General features: G+C 39.3%; 1 protein-coding gene across 1 annotated transcript in view; it reads left to right on the forward strand.

The window, feature by feature from the left end:
* Nucleotides 1–20299, forward strand: part of CHM (CHM Rab escort protein) — a 141528-nt gene that overhangs the window by 44661 nt on the left and 76568 nt on the right. The window contains exons 4-5 of the mRNA XM_054566644.1: nt 2664–2788; nt 15385–15754. Of these exons, the coding sequence (XP_054422619.1) occupies nt 2664–2788; nt 15385–15754 (495 nt within the window). The remainder of the gene's footprint in view (nt 1–2663; nt 2789–15384; nt 15755–20299) is intronic.

The following is a 20299-nucleotide window of genomic DNA, read 5'->3' on the forward strand; positions in this document are numbered from 1 at the left end:
TCACCTATACTAGTTGCTCTTTCAGTTAGTACATTTTGGAGGAAAAATAATATTTGGGGAAGATACATCCATTTGAAATGATCTCAGTCATTCGTGGCTTTATATAATTATAGAGGACATCTGACGGAATCAGTAAAAACAAAAAGCAAGGAAAAAATTTAATATAAATTTAGTAATTTTCCCCCAAGGGTAGGGTCTCACTGATGTAACTGTTGTGTATCATTGTAAAGAAGATTTTTCAGTTCTTATTTAAAAGCATATTAATGGGGTTTGCTTACGTTATAGAGTTGACCGATTTTTATGAGATGGATTTAAAAAAGAAAAACTCTCCTAATTTGAGATAAATTGTATATGTGGCTTGAAATGAAATTCCTACTGAAAGCATCATACCATATAATGATGGAATCAGAAGCTGGTATATCTCAAAAGAATTTAGGCGGTTTAGAAAGGAGGATGCCATACTCCAGAAAATTGTATTCAGTCAGCTAGAATAATATAGCTAAGATTTATTAAGCACTTCCATTTGCTAAGCAGCACACTAAGCATTGTAGTTGGGCTGATTAATTTTATGGTGTCCATGACTCAAAAAGTGCTTTTCTAGTGATGATGAAGACATTGATGTTGAAGATTCAGTGAGGATTAAATTTGAATAATATTGTTACTTGAAACTGACAGTGTGGAGAAATAACCAATATTTGTAAAGTAGCATTGCATGTGATTCAAACTATGTATAAATCAAGGAAGTGTTAAAAGTAGACATTGAAATGTTTTACCTATGTGCCTTAAGTGCTCATATATTTATGTTTATCAGCAGCCCCTTGGTGAACCTTATCCTTGGGAAGTCTCCGTGAGGGTCGCCTGAGATGAGGCGTATTTAGCACTTCCGTACTTCCATTAGAAAATTTAATCTAGATTCCCAGAACAGCACCAAAATACTCCCATTGGCTGCATGGGAAAGTTTTGGTGAGTGAAGGCATTTAAACAAACATGGGTAATGGGTTAGCTTTGTTAAAATATTTTTGTAGACATTTTTCCTGTTTTAACACTCCATTTGCTTCAGCATCTCTTGACCCAGTCACGGGATCCTCTTTCCCTTCACTCTCTGTCGTTGCTCTGCAGTTCTATTTCCAGGCTGGTAACCCCGTGTCTACATGGTCCAAGTTCCTGGACTTTATCTCCTCTTGTACTTATGTGCAGGTGTTTAATGTGACCTAACAATTCCACTTAATTGTAAGAGCTGTCTGCCACTGCTTTTCTTCAGTTTAAAATGTTAAAGTCAAGCCCTGGCTGGTGTGGCTCAGTGGACTGAGCACCAGCCTGTGGACCAAAGGGCCGGTGGTTCGATTCCCAGCCAGGGCCCATGCCTGGGCTGCGGGCCAGGTCCCCAGCAGGGGGCGCGCGAGAGGCAACCGCACATGGATGTTTCTCTCCCTCTCTTTCTCTCTCCCTTCCCCCTCTCTAAAAAGAAAATATTTTTAAAAATATTGAATTCAGGACAATGAAGCTCTTTAAATTAAATGTATTGGGGCAACATTGCTTAATAAGATCATATAGGTTTCCAGTGCACATTTCTCTGATACATCATGAGTATATTGTATTTTGTACCTGTCACTCAAAGTCAGATCATCTTCCCTGACCATACATTTGACCCCCTCATCCTTTACTATCTCCCCGCTCCCCGCCCCCCCGGTCTGGGAACCACCACACCGTGAGACAATGAAACTTTTAAAAATAACAATTGCTTTACTTTATCAAATCTGTAAGTTTAGAAATTTTATGAGGTGAATTTACTTAAAGGATATGGTAGTTATACTTTGCTACGCGTTCTCTGGGTATATATCATGTATTTTTAACCTTTTTTGGAATGAGAGAGGGGTGCCAAATAGATTAAACAGATTACAAATTGATCCTTGACATTTGAAAAAGGTACATGTTAGCATCTTCAAAATTCTCCTGTATTTAGACCTTGCTGTATCATAATTTTCTCCCTAAAATATTGTATAAGTAGAAGTTATTGAAAATATTAAAGGATCACTTTCAATCCTTTTCAGTTAGTTTGCATCCTTTATACTTTCTTGTTTTTATTTTCTTTTTGAATATAAAATATTAAGGGGTCGATAATTGTTGTTGATTACTAATGTCCGAGTTATGTCGGGGTGAGTACTTTTCAAAAACACTTTTTACATATATTCAAAATGCGACATGGCTAGCGATCAGCCATCAAAGATCGAAGAGTAAGTAGAATGACCTAATTTTGAACATGCTGTTTTGACAACAAAATGTACAAACTTTATTATTAACAAATAATAAATAGGGCACTAGCTTGATTCTCAGCAGATGGAGCATTATTTGTCACAGTTTTTAAGCAGTGTGAAAACAGCCATGTCCAAATGACTGCATCAAAACATCAAATATTTTGATAGAAATTTGTAAACCAGACCTAGCTTTTGATAGGATAGATTTGAATCACTGTTTTCCTCTCCTTCCTTTGAAATTGGCACACTAGCTGCTGGGCTTGCGTCAGGGACTCCGAGTGATACCCGTCTCTGAGTTTTGATGGCATGAAAGGACACGCGTGAATTTATAAAGGTACAAATTTCCTCCAAAAAGTACATGTTCCGATTGCTCAATTCATTACAATTTCTCATCTGTGTTTTGTTCAGGAAGATAGCGACATTGTGAATGATGGCCCAGCATGGCATGAACAGGTCCTTGAAGATGAAGAAGCCATTGCTCTTGGCAAGAGGGACAGAACCATTCAACATGTGGAAGTGTTTTGTTATGCCAGGTATGAAAATTATTTATTCAGGATAAAGGAAGTTAATGACTTCTTACTCGTACTTGTTCAGAAGAAGCCAACATTAAGGATTTATCTATCATTGGTTGCTACATGTCTAAGAGTTATGCTGGTTTGCGTTTTTTAAAGTGTAACTTTCAGTTTTCTCTGTTTAGATAGTAATAATAATAATCATAATTATATCTCCTAGTAATGACAGAATTTTCCAAGCTCTTTTCAATGTATTGTCTGATTTGCGTGTTCCAGCTATCCTGTGCTAGGGTAGAGCAGCTAGTGTTAGTTGCATTTTTTTACTGCAGCCTTAGTAGAACTAAAAAAGATGAATTTGCTGAATGTCACATTGTGTGATAAATGTCAGGGCAGCAGCCAAGCTGGTTATAGTAAATGGAGGCTAAGATCGAAACCCAGGCTTTTTAGATTGTAGTCCACCGTTTTCCCAGCTGTTCTGAGATAATGTTTAAAGTAGGAAAACAGAGAATACACACTGTTTTTCTTAGATAATGCTTATTTTCTTAGATAATACTTATCTAAGAAAATGTATGGAAGATTTTAATTTTGAATTAGAACAATCGAATGGAGTGTTCATAACATTTGGGGCCATATTGTAATCAGGAGAGAACAGTGGGAAGCGTCTCATTGAGAGACTTGAGTGTTTGAGAATATTTGATAAAGTGTATGTCTTCAAATGACAGGGTTTATAGGCCGAAAGATAGTAATCACATAGTTCAGTGCAAAAATTTAAGTTGTTCCAGGGTCAGAGGGTTTAGATGAACATCAGACTGTCAGGCATTTGAAATGCAAGACGCTAGAGATTCCACGGGATATGCTCTGTCATTCTGAAAACTTCGGCAACTTGCTGTTTATTTCTTAATCTGTGTTCACATGTTTTACATAAATAGCATTTCTCCCTTAAAGACACGATTACTTTTCTATGATTTTCTGCAAAAGACAGCCTTGGAAATACCAGCTATAGACTCTCATTGACGTAATGCGAAATGGCATTTTGTTTGAAAAGGTAAATTACCTCTCTGACATTGTTTAGAGCTGGTGTAGACAGATTTATAGCAGAAGGTAATCTCAACTGAGAAGGCATATGCTTTAGCAAAACCAGGAATAAATACTTGGCAAATGTCTTGTGTGTCCCTGAATGCTACTTGACTAGAACATAGTGACCATTACACTGAGGCCGTTTGAGGACCTGTGGTTTCTCTTGATTCTCTGTGACAATTGGGGTTTATAGGTTCCCATGGCTGAACTGACACATTCTCAGTGCAGAAGAAAGGACCTCATTGTCAATTTCTGATTTCTTCCTTTTCATTTTTGGAACTTCTTAAAATGGAAAAGGGAAAGATTGGTTGGTAGGAGGTTAGCCAAAGAACTAGACCTCTGCTCTGTGTGCCTCTCATTGGCCATTAGAGCGTGGACCCATACGGGCCCATACGTCTCCATTTACTTGGAAAAGGTAGCCGATTATTCATGTCACCCTGAGCAGGAAGAGCTGTGAGAACACCCAGTGGAGGAATGTACACAAAACCCCCTTGTCTACAACAGTACGTTGCTCAGCCCTACCCACAGTGTGGCCAGAATTATGTGGCTAGGCCAGAATACCTGTCACAAAGACTTACTTTCCATGACAGATCATAACCCAGGACCCACTAACTTAAATCAAAAGCCTTGTTTAATGCACATTTCTGAAAACCTTATTTCCCATTGTTTGTTTGTTCTTTCCCCACCATAGTCGTTGAAAGCAGCAAATCACAAAGGGTGATCTGCTGAGAGGCAAGCACACTTGAGAACCACACGAAGACCCAGGTTCTAGTCCTGTCTCTACCGTTCAACTTGCTATGTGATACTGACGGAGAGCTGCCTCCTGTCTGGACCTTGGTTTTACCATTCGGGAAATACAAAGGTTTGGGGCTAGTAGATCCCAAAGGTCCCTCTAGGATTTACCATGCTTCTGTTTCTAGGCGCTTCTCGCAAGACTAACAGGAGGATTAGACAGCGTCAGCAAGTGGGGAGCTGGGGGCGGGGTCAAATGGCTTTCATACCAGAGGTTCCCTGAAGGCCGTTGTATGATCGCACAGTATTAACAGTGGGTGGTCATAACTATATTGTGTTTTCTTTAGGTAAAGCTTAAATGATGTTCTCTATCCTTCCCTTGCAAAAGCAGGGCAATTTTAAATACATTTTAGAAAGATGAGTATTAAAAATTAATTAGAATACAGTTGGTTTTTTTTTACCATTATAAGAGATTAGCTTTGGTTTTCTAGAAGATTCCTACATTTTCTTGTTGAGTAAAGTCATCACTATTTGTAGATCCTTGACATTCTTGTGGGCTATATCACAAAATCTTTGCAAATTCCCTTTGCTAAATAATGAAAAATATGGTAGTTTCCTGACTTTGTTGTTACAGGTGGTTTTTTTGCATGTGTTACATTTGGTGCACATAGGGTATGTGTGGGTAGTTTTATATAATTTCAATACATATGTGGGTTCACGCATTCCATGCTATGGATGTATCATAGTTCGTTTGACCATTTACCCATTGAAAAACATCTGGGCTGTTTCCAATTTTGCCTGTTACAAATGAGGCTGCCATACACATTCGTTGACAGCATATTGTGTGAGCGTAAGTTTTTATTTCTTTGGGATAAGCGCCCAAGTATACAATTGGTGGGTCGTATGGTAACAGCACATTTAGTATTAAAGTAAACCGCCAAACTGTTTTCCAAAGGATCTGTGCCCTTTTACATTTCCAAGAGAAAAATGTATGAGTTTCTCCACATCTTCACCAGCATTTGGTGTTGTCACCTTTTCCTTTTTACCTATTTTGATAGCTGTGTAGTAATATCTCATTGTAGTCAAATTTGCATTTTCCAGATGGTTGATTTTGACCCTATTGTCATGTGCTTATTTGCTGTCCATATATCCTTTTTGGCAAAATGCCTGTTGATATCTTTTGCACATTTTTTAATTGGATTGATATTTTCTCTGTGGAGTTTTGACAGTTCTTTATATATTCTAAAAATATGTCCTTTGTGAGGTATGTGATTTGTAGGTATTTTTCCCATCTGTAGGTTGTCTTTCATCCTTTTAAACAGGGTATTTTGCAGAGCAAATATTTTCAGTTTTGATGAGGTTCAGTTTATCAGTTTTTCTTCTGTGGATTGTGCTTTTGGTATCAAATCGGAGAACTCTGCCTAGCTGTAGATCCAAAACATTTTTCCTGTTTTTTTCAAAAAATGTTTTATAGTTTTATATTTTACATTTTAAGCCCATGTTCTACTTTAAGTTAATTTTTATATAAGGTATGAGATTTAAGTTAATGTTTGCTTTTTTTAACTTAAGGATGTTCAGTTGCCCCAGCACCATTCATTGAAAAGGTTATTTTTCCTCCATTTGGTTACTTTTGCATCTATGTCAAAAATCAGTGGCTTCTCTTGGATGGGTTTATTTCTGGATTCTCTATTCTGTTCCATATATCCATACAGGCTTTCCTTGAGTTATGAGGGGGTTATGTCCTGATAAACCCATTGTAAGTTCAAAATGCATTTCAATTCACCTAGCCTACTGAACGTAATAGCTTAGCCCAGCCTACCTTAAACGCGCTCAGAACACAAGAAGAGAAATTGCTAGCAACACAGTTCACTATAAGTACCCTGGGGGTCTCGTCACTGACTGGGACCTGTGGCTTGCTACACTGCGCAGCATCACGAGGGAGTATGGCACCAGATGTCACTAGCCTGCAGAAAGATCAAATTTCAAAATACAGTTTTGATTGAATGCATCCTGCTTTCCCATCATGATAAAGGCAAAAAATCACAAGTTGAACCGCTGGAAGTCAGGGCCGTCTGTATGTTTCTTCCGCATCCATATCACGTGGCCTTGACTACTCCCGTTACACGGGGTCTGTCCAGAAGGTATCCAGCCATGTGCTGTGAAAAATAGAGGCATTGATTGAAGAAGGGACAAGGAACATTGTACCTGGGACAATGACGCCTCAGTCCCCTTCCAAGCAGGCACCGTGGGACCTCACGCAGTTCTCCCTGTCGCCATCAGCTGCCCTGTCACGGTTCGCTTTATCTCATGGACAGTCTGAAATTTTGTCCCTTTCAAAGGTGATTTGAGTTTTTTGGGGAAAAGCCAGAAGTCACAGGGTGCCCAATCTGGGCTGTAGGGGGCTGAGTCCCCTGAGGGATTGGATGTTTTGCCAAAAAACTCTGCAGGAGACGGGATGCGTGAGCAGGCGCATTGTCTCGATGAAGCTGCCAGTCACCCGTTGCCCACAGTTGCGGCCTCTGCGTCATCCAAACAGTTTCCGCATAGGAATGTTCAAGCTTAATGCAAAATTGGGTGCAGATTCGTTGCTCTACTCGCTCAGTCATTTTGAATGTGACGGCCACACAGCACACATGCTCACTCAATGGCATCTACTGCCCCCACTGACTTGTATAGTGAAGTGGTCATTATTCACACACGCCTATTCCAGTCTGCTGTCCTTGGCTGCCGGGTTACATCGATGTCGCGCAAACCGTTGGACTTTTTCCGGACAGACCTCTGTAGTAGGACTTAGCATGAAGTAGAATGATTCTTCCAAATTTTTTCTTCTTTGTCAAGATCGTTTTAGCTATTCTAGAATTTTTGTCTTAGCATATAAATGTTTTAACAAAGCTTGTCTATATCTAAAAGATGTTGCTGGAATTTTGATAGGAATTTCATTAAGGCTGCAGATCAACTTGGGAGAATCGATATCTTTATTATTTTGAGTCTTCCATTCCATCAACAAGTCATGTCTCTCAATTGATGGAGGTCATCTTTGATTTCTTTGTACAGAATTGTATGGTTTTCAGTATACCAATCCTGTACATGTGTTATTAATTGTGTACCTAAGTAGTTAATTTTATTTTGAGCAATGGAAATTGTGAGTGGGTGTTGCCTTTTTTATTTTGATTTTCGGATGTTCATAATTGGTACCCAGAAACACAACTGTTGAAAACTTGCTGAACTGAGTTATTAGTTCTGGGGATTTTTTCATTGATTCCTTGAGATCTTTATGTAGACAGTCATGTATTCTGCAAAGAGAAACAATTTTCTGTCTTCCTTTCCATTGACTTTTTTATTTTTAGAGCCTATTTTCTATTGAGCACCGTTCGTTTTCTCTCCATAGCCATACACCACAAGTTAATTGTGTTTTCTACTTACCCTTAGGCTCACTTAATGAACTTTTTTCCCGAAAGGAAGTTATTATCACTTCCTGAGGACTTTGTAATTATGCACTAATGCCAGGCAATCTTTTAGGCTCTCTCACTTGCTAATTATCTTGTTCATGCACACTACGCTCTCATTATATGCAAATCAAATCCGCAATCTGACCAAATGGCAAATTGCTATACCTTCTAAACTTTAATGGTCATTCACAACAAGAGTTTAGTGAATTTAGTTGCATCAAACAAATAGAAGTCAAACTTCAGTCCTTGGTATGTCGATGTTGTGCAAATCATTCTCATTATATTAATAATGGCTGGACTTTTTCCAGACCAGACCTTGTATATATGTAATGGAAAAAATACTAATGGCAAGTTTTTGAAAAGAAAAAAATGCCTTTAGCATTTAAATAATTAAAGATGGTATGCATAATTTTTTTTGCTTTAGAAATGGACTTATTTATTGTAAATATTATTCAATATACTCATATAACCATTGAACTTCTCATGGTCTCCAAGCCTTTCTAAAATATATTAACTATCTGATCAAGAATATTCTGGAAAATCAATAATAACAATAAAGCTTAACAGCATTATCTATTCACAATATAATTTACAGTACTTATTCTATTTATTATGTTTATCTTTTACTATTTTATTTGGTCTGTAGAAGCATTTATGGATATTATACATACACATTTTCAACTGCTGTAACTTGGTGCTTTACCTATTTTATTTCATTCAGTTTTATTTAATCTGTGCCACGGCAGTGTGCACGAGTCGTAGCTCTATTTTACTTACGGAAAATCTGAAGGTTGGTTGGAGGCGGAGGTAGAAGAGCTAAGACTTCATTCCAAGTGTGTCTAACTCAGAAACTTGGGCTGCTTTTATTGGATCATGTTGTGTTCCATGCAGCAGATAAGCACATGGGTGTACGTCAAGGGAGTCATTCTACCAAGTGAATAAACTTGCCTTTGGGAAGACTAGCACGTAAACTGCATTTACTTTTCATAATTTCCTAGAATACTGTTTAGTATTGTAAAGTACCATACCTATGATGGAGAATTAAAGTGCGTAAATCCCGCTGTTAGGAAGATGAGGGGTGAATCTAGTCACCCTTAGTTTTCACGACTGTAGTTTGTATGCTGCGGGACGTGTTTGTTTATTTGGGGGAGCAAAATGCATCTGCTAATTCTAGTTTCAAAAGTCCAGGGGCTAAGAAAAGGTTCAAAACAGTAATTCACACTTCAGTCACACGAATCCAAACAATTCTTGGGTAAAAAAATTGCCTGTTAATTGCATAATGCTCTGTAGTTTCCTTCGTAAGAAGAGATTTTATATTTCTAAAATATCGGCAAGAACTTGTACGTTTTCTGCCCTATTTTTTGTATAATATCGAACGATGCTTTTCCCTTTCCTGGCACGATAATGTTAAAGCAGGATACGAATCTGGGTCTTAGATTTGCAGATGAACCAAGTCTAGTGGATTGATACCAAAATAAACATTCTAATAGTAATCCAGAATTTTATAGCCGTTACAATTCAGAGGAAGCTATTGTTTAATACTATGTGCAGATAAGTTTGTTTTAGGCTGCAAGGGACATGGTGCCCAACTACGAGTGGTTTAAACAAGTAGGTGGCTAGGCAGGTGGGTGAGTCGTCACGGGAGCAGCTGAGTCGGTCAGTAGCTTGGTCACTGCATAATTTGTTAACCCAGCATCTTCATCCCATCAGAATGCTGGGGTAGCTGATCTGTCCACAGTTGTAGGGTGGTTGCCATGATTCCAAAGAGGTTTTCATGCAATAAAAGTCTCTAAACGTGAGTCCTGCCTGGTGTGGCTCAGTGGACTGAGCACTGACCTGCTAGCCGAAGGGTCGCTGGTTCGATTCCCAGTCAGGGCACTCGCCTGGGTTGCGGGCCAGGTCCCCGGTAGGGGGCGCATGAGAGGCAACCACACAGGGATGTTTCTCTCCCTTTCTTTCTCCCTCCCTTCCCCTCTCTAAAAATAAATAAATAAATAATCTTTTTAAAAATATCTCTAAACATGAAAGGAAGTGGAGGAGTTTTCCTAACATGTGTGTGCTTTTCTTTTGTTATTATTCTACTAGAGTTTTTAGCAAGAGCCCCCACCTGACTCACCCGTGTCTTTGGCTGAAACTAGATAACCTGCTCACTCCAAAAGCAATGCCTAGCAAAGGTCAATACAATTGCCATAATTGGTTTTGATCAGCCATGATGCAGACCCCAGTTCTGGGCACCTCCTGCCTGACCCTGGAAGAAAATTCCAGCTCCTACGGCAGTGAGGAAGAGAGTAATTCATGGTAGGTGAGTAGGCAGCCAACAGTACGTGCTGCACCCCACCTTATAAATTTTGTTTTTGCAGAAGGTGACAAGAGGCTGACATTTCAGCTATATTCTCCAGTATGCATTAACATTTTAAGTTGGTAATCAATAGGAAATATATCTACCCATATATCACGCTGCAGCAATTCAAAATTGATTACAGTGGGCTTTTTTAATATTACTATTTTCTGGAACAATAACTTTTGGATAGTGTGATTTTTGTAACTCTTATGAGTAACCATAAACATTTATTTGCAGGAATAAACAGCTGGGTAGCAGTATAACATAGAGTGTGTAAATCAGAAATGAACAGGCTTAGAACAAAGTGCATACATCAGAGTAAAAGAAAACAATTTCTGCATCAAGCTGTACTGGGGAGCAAAGGTGCAAATGGCTGAAAAATAAATAATGAACACCTGTGCTGAATAAATTAACCAGCTGGCTGGTAATCTTTCATTTGATTCATCTCAAAGGGCGACTGTTACAAGGCATTAATAAGACATTCACTTCGAGGTGTTCTTTTGTTACTGCCATTAATTAATAAGCAATACTAGATAATATCAGAATTTATACCCCCCCCCAAATTCTCAGGCTTATATATAATTTTTGGCAGTTAGGAAAAAATGCATTATATAAGCAGTATTCAGCAGTTGCAATTAGGTAAAATTATCTCAAAAATATTGTTATACTGTATTGTAAATGGCCTTTGAAATTCAAATTAGCAATATAAATAACATTACATTTCATTTGTGAGGTCTATTTTATTGAAAGTTTTTATAAGAACTAATGATACAGATTTTCCCTTTATATGTTAAAATTATAGTAGCATTCTAAAACTCTGAAATTTCCTTTGAGAGCATATATTCCAGGGACATTCATTTGCAACCTGCAAATGTGTTTTTAATAGGATACTTTTCAAATATTTCACAATTAATGAAAGTGAGTTATTATTTTGTTCTGAAGTTTGCTTCAAAAAGTTGAATTACCTTTTCTAAAGATTTTTTAAATAAGAATATTATTTTAAATTGGATTTTTTTTAATTACATTTTATTATACCGTTACAGGTGTCCTGACCGTTCCCCCTCTGCCCCCCTCCCCCGAGCCGTCCCTCCCTCAGGCAACCCCCCCCCCCCCCCCCCCGTTGTTCATGGCCATGGATCATGTGTATCAGTTCTTTGGCTGCTCCATTGGCTACACTGTACGGAAAGATAAATGAAGAAGAGAATTTTGCTTACTTAGGAATGGAGTGAAGTTTAAGTTTTAGACGTTTTCTCGTGCCTTGATGCCTTCTAGTTAGGGATTAAATTCAACTTGGGCAGAACTTCCAAAATATTGTGGTGGTGGTTCATGGAAAGTAAGGACACTACGGTGTTTTTAATGTGTATGTTTTACGTAGCACGAGGGATTTCTCCAAATTCTGACGGTGAGAATAGTAAAACTTAATAGTTTATGTGTGTCGAACGAGTTCACAAAGAATGATTTCTCTCCATACATTTGCACTGTTATGTAAGTATTTTGGCTTATATCTTTCAGATTGTCCAGCATTGGTTAGTGCATTTCCTTCACTCTGCAAAGTCCCCTTTCTCAGAGCATAATCGAGAGCCACTGACTTGATCAGTTTCCACAGTGTCACCATCGTGGTCTGTAGCAGGAGAAGTCGTCATGTTCTGTCTTATCTGTAAATTGTAATTAATTATCCTGTTATCCCTCAGCTTTATCTTTTTGAAAAGATTTTGTTTGTTTATTTTTAGAGCGAGGGTAAAGGAGGGAAAAAGAGAGGGAGAGAAACATCCATGTATGTTTGCATCTGGCGCGTCCCCTCCTGGGGGCCTGGCCTGCAACCCAGGCCTCTGCCTGGACTGGGAATCGAACAGGTGACCCTTTGGTTCACAGGCTGCCGCTCAGTCCACTGAGCCACACCAGCCAGGGTTCAGCTTTATCTTTAGGGATGGAACTTTTGCTGAAAGTTGTTACTTTAGATCCCTTACACAACACATTTTTCGTTGGTTTTCAAAAGTAGTGAAAGTGGATACAGCGCGTGAACAGTTTTGTAGAAAATATGCACACCACGTTTCGTATCAGGACCCTTCATTCTGAATGTCAGCGATGTCATTCGTGCTGTTGGTGGTTATGTGGTCAGAGAGCTTTCAATGTGTGCCTCAGAAAACGTAGGCCCTCTGGTTTTGAGTTGCTTGTTGTTAACTGCAGGACATTGAACAGATCTTATACTTGGTTGATAGCTTATGTTTGAGTATCCTTTTAGTGTTTATAAAATACTTTTCATATACGGTAGCTCATTTATCTATTACAGGCTCGTGAAGGGTAAGGCAGATGGAATGGTCTCCATTTTGTAGAGAGGGAATCTGAGGAATTGTGAGTTGCCTCATATTTGCAAAGTGATAATGCATCTCAGGCTTGAACTTTCCTTACAGTAGTTTCCTAGACCTGAAGAGTATTGTTGGAACATTAATAATGTCAAGTTCTTTCTCATTATATTTAATTAAAATTACTGGGTTATAACAGTAAAAATACCATGGCATTTAATTCCTTGACATTTATAATAAGTTATTTTATTCTTTCATCGTACCCTTTTTATTGCAATATTTATTGTGTTAATTTTTAATAAGGCCCTCTTTTTCACTGAACCCAGGCTTTTGAATTCACCACTGACTGATGTTTTTTTCCTGGCCTAAGTTTTGGGGTTTTCTACGAATAAATTTGTTTCGTATTTATATGTACACATATGTTTCTATGCTTTGCTTGTACAAAGCATTTATTCATCAAGCATTTATCGTATAGCGCGGTTACAGAGCAGAGCAGCAGGTGTGAGGAGGAACACACAGGAAGAGATGCTAGGATCTTCCCTCAAGAACTAAAGTATGATTCAGAATATCAAGTCTGTCCGGGAAACCAAATGACTGTAGAAAAAGAACTGAGAAATAAATGCAAGGCAGACTTCATGTGTGCATTACGTGAGAAAGCTTGGGTTCGGGATGGCTCCTTCAAAGTGAAATTTAAACTTACGGATAGACTGTGAATTACACCATGAAGTTTGAGGATGGGAATTATGATCTTATGGGGCGTGGAAAGACTCAGCCAGAATAAACAAATGATACGGGCCAAGACACGGAGATCGGCGTTTGATAAACTAGGAAGGAGAGATGCCATCTCGGAAGGCAGGAGAGAGGAGACTGGAGGAGAGTAGATAAAGAAGGTGACTCAGTTTAGAGAGAGGAACAGGAAGATTTTAAGTGGTAGGGTTTAGATCTGTAGAAGAAAATTTCGTTAGCATTTTGTGTTTTTTACTAAATGTACTGGGGTGGCATTGGTTCATAGGATCACACAGGTTTCAGGTGGACATTTCTATGATGCATGATGTGTATTTTGCATCGTGTGCCCCCCACCCGAAGTCAGATCATCTTCCATCAAAGTATATGCGGCCCCCTTTTACCATTTACTGCCCCCAACATCCTTCCCTCTGCTAATCACCGGACTGCTGCCTGGGCCTGAGTTGCAGTTTTATAGCCCCCAAATGAGTGAAGTCATATGCTTCTTAACTTTTTTCTGTCTGACTCATTTCACTTAGCGTCATAACCGCAAGGTCCATCCCTGTTGTCACAAATGGCGGTATTTCATCTCCTCTTACGGCTGAGTGGTGTTCCATTGTATGCATGTACCACGTCTTCTTCATCCACTCCTCTATGGAAGGGCACTTCGGTTGCTGCCGTGTCTTGGCACCGTGAATATAATGCTGCAGCGAACACATGGGGTGCATATGTCAATAGATGTTTTCGAGTTTTCCAGGTAGACACCCAGGAGCGCGGTTGCTGGGTCAGATGGTAACTCTAGTCTTACCTTCCTGAGCAACGTCCATACTGTCTTCCACAGCGGCTGCGCCGGTCTGCATTCCCACCAGCAGTGAGTGAGGGCTCCTTTCCCCTCACAGCCTCTCCAGCACTTGTTATTACCTGTCTTGTGGACAGTAGCCATTCTCTCAGGCCGTGCACGAGACAGGTAATTAGTCCTTGAGCCACTGTTCGTTCTTGAGCCATCGATTAGCAGATGCTCGCTTCCCAGCGGCTGTCAGGTAGAAGGCAGTTGTATTGTTGAGCAGCGTCGAGCAGTAGGGCAACGCACCAAAAATGCAGCCTCCGGGGTGGATGAAACCTCACGGAGCAGTACCTTGATGCAGGAAGAATACATGGGAGCCTGATGTCTCAGGAACATCAGCAACAGACCGAGAACGTTCACTCCGGTAGAAACTTTGGAAGCAGCGCTTCCGGTAGAGTAATAGACACTAATACTTAAAACACAGCAGGAAAGAATACAGAAACCATGATAAACCAGTTTCTACTTTCATGACACTGTTTTCTAGCTCTGTCTGAGCACCAATAGTAATAATTATCTTTGATAACTACCACTGTTGGTCATTTACTCTGCGCCTGGTTATTTGCATGTTATACCTTCTTTAACCTTCAGGACAATCTTGTGGGGCAGGGGGTATTATTAGGCACCTATGGCATCAAGGGTTCTGGCGCTATGTTAGGGATGCTGGCGCTATGTTAGGGATGCTGGCGCTGTGTTAGGGATGCTGGCGCTATGTTACGGATGCGTAATCTAGGTCGGAAAGGATAAATTACTTATCTAAGTCCACAGAGTTACCTAGTCATAGGTCAGGGTTTGAATCACTGTTTGTTTATTCAGAAGGCTGTGCTCGTAAGCACTATTTTGATTTGTTTTGAAAATAAGGTTCCACTCTGTGCTCTACATTCCCAAAAATGTACGTGCGACACAGACTGCTTAACCGTGCACTATTTGTGTATTTTTCAAACGTGAATTATGGTTCCTATTGTAAATATTAAAACCTGAACAGACAAATATTTAATGTGTGGATCACAGAAGGCAAAACATACGGTGCCCTTGATAAGGGTAAATGGGGTAAAGAAATAAAAATTCCCATTAAAAGTGAAAATACAAAAATGGAGCCATGTACAGTGATCAAAACCGCGGTGTTGATTATTATTATGATTTCTCATTAGTCAGGATTTGCACGAAGGTGTCGAAGAGGCTGGTGCACTGCAGAAAAACCACGCATTGGTGGCGTCGGCGACCTCCACGGAAGCCGCAGGTTTGGCCTGCCCGTCCCTGGAAGACGAGTCATCGCGCACTGCGAGCTGTGAAGGGCCCACGGAACCAGCTCCGAGCCACGATCCAGAGAACGCTCTGGAAGTAAATGATGCCGAAGTGACAGGGGAGAAAGAAAACCATTGTGACGATAAAACTTGTGTGCTGTCAACCTCAGAGGAAACAAGTGACAATGTGCCTGGAGCAGAAGACAGGAAAAACAGGATTACTTACTCGCAAATTGTTAAAGAAGGCAGGAGATTTAATATCGATTTGGTATCAAAGGTAAGTACCACTTTCCCCCAGCTTATCAGAGAAACAGTGCTAATTGATTGAACATAGCATCTGGGCCCATGAACACAATTTTTATAATTTTACTCTGTGAAGTGGAGAACATTTATTTTGTGAAGATACAGCAGCGAAGAGGTTGTAATTCAGTTAAATATCTTTAAATATAGATTAAGAACATTAAAAATGCTTAGTGCTAGATTGCAAGGATATGTTTGGACTAGAGCAGGAAGTCCACCCTCGTATTCTCCTATGGCATAGATGGGAATTTGATCAAGAGAAAAACTGTAATAATCTTAATTACAATTTCATGTTATGTATAGTTGGTCTATTAAGTGAACTTTTTTTTAGCCCTTATGTATAGTAACTGATTTTTTTTAAAGAAAAAGATTTTATTTATTTATTTTTAGAGAGAGGGGAAGGGACGGAGAAAGAGAGGGAGGGAAATGTCAGTGTGTGGTTGTATCTCGCGCGCCCCCCACTGGGACCTGACCCCAACCCAGGCCTGTGCCCTGACTGGGAATCGAACTGGCAACCCTTTGGTTTGCAGGCTGACGCTCAATGCATTGAGCCACACCAGCCAGGGCATAGTATAACAACTGTTTTTTAAATCTATGTGATAATGAACATTCTGGGGGAAAAAAACCCCACCTGATGCAGTTTTGGAAATCGTCTGTTCAGGTGTGAGAGCTTGGAGAATAATCTCATAGTAGTGCGGACAGGGAGGCTGGAAAGAATGGTGTTGCCCTTGATTATGTTTCCACCCTTAACTCTAATGTTAGGTCACTGTGTTAGTCTTAGGAGGCTACAATGTTGCATCCGGTTTGTAGAAGCTAGGGCTGTTTAGTGCAAAAGGTTACAACACCCCTCAGATAAATGATAGTGGCCTTAAAAAGAGTTAAGCTATAGGGCTGAGTGAAAATATAAAGGAACAGAGACAAAGTACAGGATACGTTGAGGGCAAACAATGAGAAACGGAAAAGAAGTAGGGGAGGGTAGCGAGTAACATCAGTCTCCTCACAAAACAGCTTTTCAATGTAATGTGTCCTCTTCAAGTTCCTAGTCAGAGAGTTAAGGAGAGGGACTAAAGCACACCCCTCACGTTTTGCTGATACAACCCTACATCCTCATAGTGCTCTTCTCTTTGAACTTGATGCCTCAAAACAGGACTCTCTCTGTACTATCTATCCATTGCTTCTTCCTATCGCCTGGCGCTCTGGGTCTGACTCCGCCGCACTCCTACCGCATATTTCTGCGCTGTCTGTTCTGCGTCTCCACCTTCTTCCTGTGCTACCTTTGCTCTTCATGTGTGGGTGGAAGTTGAATCCTAGCTCACAAACAGTCCTCTTGTTCTCATGACTGGGAAATAGTTTTTTAAAAAACCAAAAAAACAACTGGGTGTCAACTAACACATAGGTTTTGTTATGAAAATTTCATTTTGAGTAAGTTACTTGAGATTTGAAGTGCCTTACTTAAATAAGCAATGAAGTAAAGAATGGTTAAGAATCAAGGCTCATTCATAACTGAAACACAGTATGAATCTTACAAAGGAAAATGGGAGGAGACATGGCTTTTTCATTTTTGGAATTAGTGTAGGAAACTATTTACTTGTATAAGAAAATGAAGGATGGTTGTAGTGCGCGGGGAGATAGGTAGATGCTGAGACATTTCACGAGAGTTCTGGGTATATTTATGAGTTTGAATGGTTAATAATAGTGCTTCTCTTAGGGGAAATTAAAAGCAAACACGTTGAGTAGCATTGAAGCAGTTGCACTGTGTTCTGCATAGTTTTCACGGGTTCATACACTTGAATAACCAATAATAATTGACTGTACTCATCCTACAAAAGCAGGAGTAGCTAAAGAATGTATAACTATAGCAACACAAGAGGCTTATTATCATTTTTTTAATGTTAGTCCTTTAGAGAACATTTACTGAGTACCTACTGTGTGGAAAGCATTGTATCCCATGATAACCGCGGCCGTCAACCATGCCTTGGAAATTCCATCTGTTCTAATAATTGCAGCTATTACGTCTAAGCTTGGGGTTATGGCCAGATACCTACCACCAGCCCTCCTTTTTCCTAAAGTTCAGTTTAACATTTGTATATGCATTCTGTCTCATGTGGTGCTTTACAGTTTACAAAACACATCCATGTCAGCGGCTTATTAAAAAGTGATCTTCAAGGTCAGCTAGGTAAATGAAATACTTTATAGCGTTATACGGCTTCGACTAATAGACAAGATGATCAAAGATGAAGTTCTCATAATCAAAACTTACTTCTGAAAACGTGCATACCCTTACTATTTATGGAAGCAACATGCCATGTAAAGCAAAAATTAATATGAAATCTAGTTCCCATTATTTTAATCTTTTGCCTCACCCCTGTGATATTGCTGTGGTAGATCACTTAGAGAGTGATGAAAAAGAGGCTTAAGTTTAAATATAGTAACATATTCATTACCTCTAAGCTTCAGACAAACTTTAGAAGAGTTTCAATTGAAATCTGTTTTCACTCTTGAAAGATGTCCAAAATGCAGTATTTTTAAAGCTGGCATTGAATCTTAAGCTTTATTAGATTTCATTAAGTGTACATACATTTCATGTTTGATATATTAATATTTGTGAAATTATTATGACTACTGAGGGATCATTGAATCTGGAGTATTTTTAAACAAATGAATTATTCGAAGCACCTTTTAAAATTATAATTGCAGAAGTAAGACTTGGCAGGATGTTCTCGAAAACATGGGCTTCTATCAGGTGTGCAGTATATTAGGCTGAAAGTAAGGGGGTAACATGCCATAATTCAATGAGTGGAATTGGATTAGTTTCAAAAAAAAATGCCAGTTTTGTTTGTTCTGCATAATGCTGGACTAATATAATAAATAATTGATAAAATTCACCTAACTGATAATTGATTAACAGAAATCCTTAACTGGCCTCTTGAATACTCAGACTAATGGTTTGGATTTTGAAATTCCCTTTTTCTGTGAAGTAAAGCTAAATTTTAATAATTCTCTTTTCCTTATTAAAGGTGTAACATTTAAGTTTTTAACATTTATTGAGTTATGATCACATAAAGGTACCTCAATATAGGAAATAGCCACATCTGTTGCATTTGACCATATGGTTAAATTTAAAACAGGTTAGTCAGTTCTTTCAAATTTATTTTTGTCTCTCCTATTGGTTCTGAGAGATGTTGAAGGATTAAATCAATTCCTCCCATGTATACCCATCATCCTTACTTCTCGGGAAGGATGTATCTCAGGTCAATCTAGACTGGCGGCATTACAGAGGGACCTTATAATTTGACTCTTTCGATGGAAATGCATAACCAGTGTTTTTCTGTTTTGATTGATGAGGTGGTCCAGTTAGCGTGCATGTTCTTAATGAGCAGCTGGCCATAGGTAAGGCTACGGCGCCTTATCCAAAACCCTTGGGGCCTGGTGTGTTCTGTTATTCAGATTTAAAAATATGTACTGTATTTTGCCGTGTATAATGCACACTTTTTTTGCCCAAAGTTTTGAGGGAAGAATAAGGATGTGCATTATATATGGGTAATACTAATTTTGTATCTATATAAATGTTTTTATTTCTTTTCTTTATGCTCATGCATTAAAAGTGTAACTCTAGAGCCCTGGCTGGCGTGGCTCAGTGGACTGAGCGCCGGCTTCTGAACCAAAGGGTCGCCCGTTTGATTCCTAGTCACTGCACAGGCCTGGGTGGCGGGCCAGGTCCCCAGCAGGGGGCGCACGAGAGGCAACCGCACAGGGATGTTTCTCTCCCTCTCGTTCTCCCTTCTTCCCCTCTCTCTAAAAATAAATGTATAAATAAGATCTTTAAAAAAAATGTAACTCTAGAAAGCAATAACAATGTCTGTATGCCAAATAATACCATGAAATAACGATCATTGGTTTGATATATAAATAAAAAAGTGAATTAAAAATGATAATGAAACATTTTTTTTTTCCTTGGAAGTTTGGGCCAAAAATGTGGGTGTGCATCATACACAGGAGCGCATTATACATGGCAAAATACGGTATGTTAGATTAACCAAAAAAAAAAAAAACCCTCATAGACACTGACTAACATGAGGCGATCGCCAAAGGGGTAAGGGAAGTGGGGGAGGTAGGAAAGGGTGAAGGGTGAGTAAAGCATGATGGGAGGAGACCTGAGGAGGTAAACACACAGTATAATACAAGGTGTGCAGATGCTGTATTGTAGAATTCTACACCCGAAACGTGTATAATTTTATTAACCAGTGTCAGCCAGTAAATTGCATAAAATGCGTATCTTAGAAAATGATATAGTGTATGTGCTGATATGCTCTGTATGATGTGACGTTCTTAGCAGAGTCTGAGGGGGCGCTGTGTCATTACACATACTAATATTTCTTCAGCCCGATGGGTTATGTGGGGCAAAGGCAGGAGAGCCTTATATCCATTTGGGTCAGGTTTGCTTACCAAACCAGTTACGGAAAAACTGGCGATTCTAGAGGTTTTTGGAATTTGAATTGCAGATCATTGTCAACCTGTAATA

This window comes from Pteronotus mesoamericanus, unplaced genomic scaffold, assembly GCF_021234165.1.
Source record: "Pteronotus mesoamericanus isolate MK-2021 breed Mesoamerican mustached bat unplaced genomic scaffold, CSHL_Meso_final contig_177, whole genome shotgun sequence".
In the NCBI taxonomy this organism is placed as follows: Eukaryota; Metazoa; Chordata; class Mammalia; order Chiroptera; family Mormoopidae; genus Pteronotus; species Pteronotus mesoamericanus.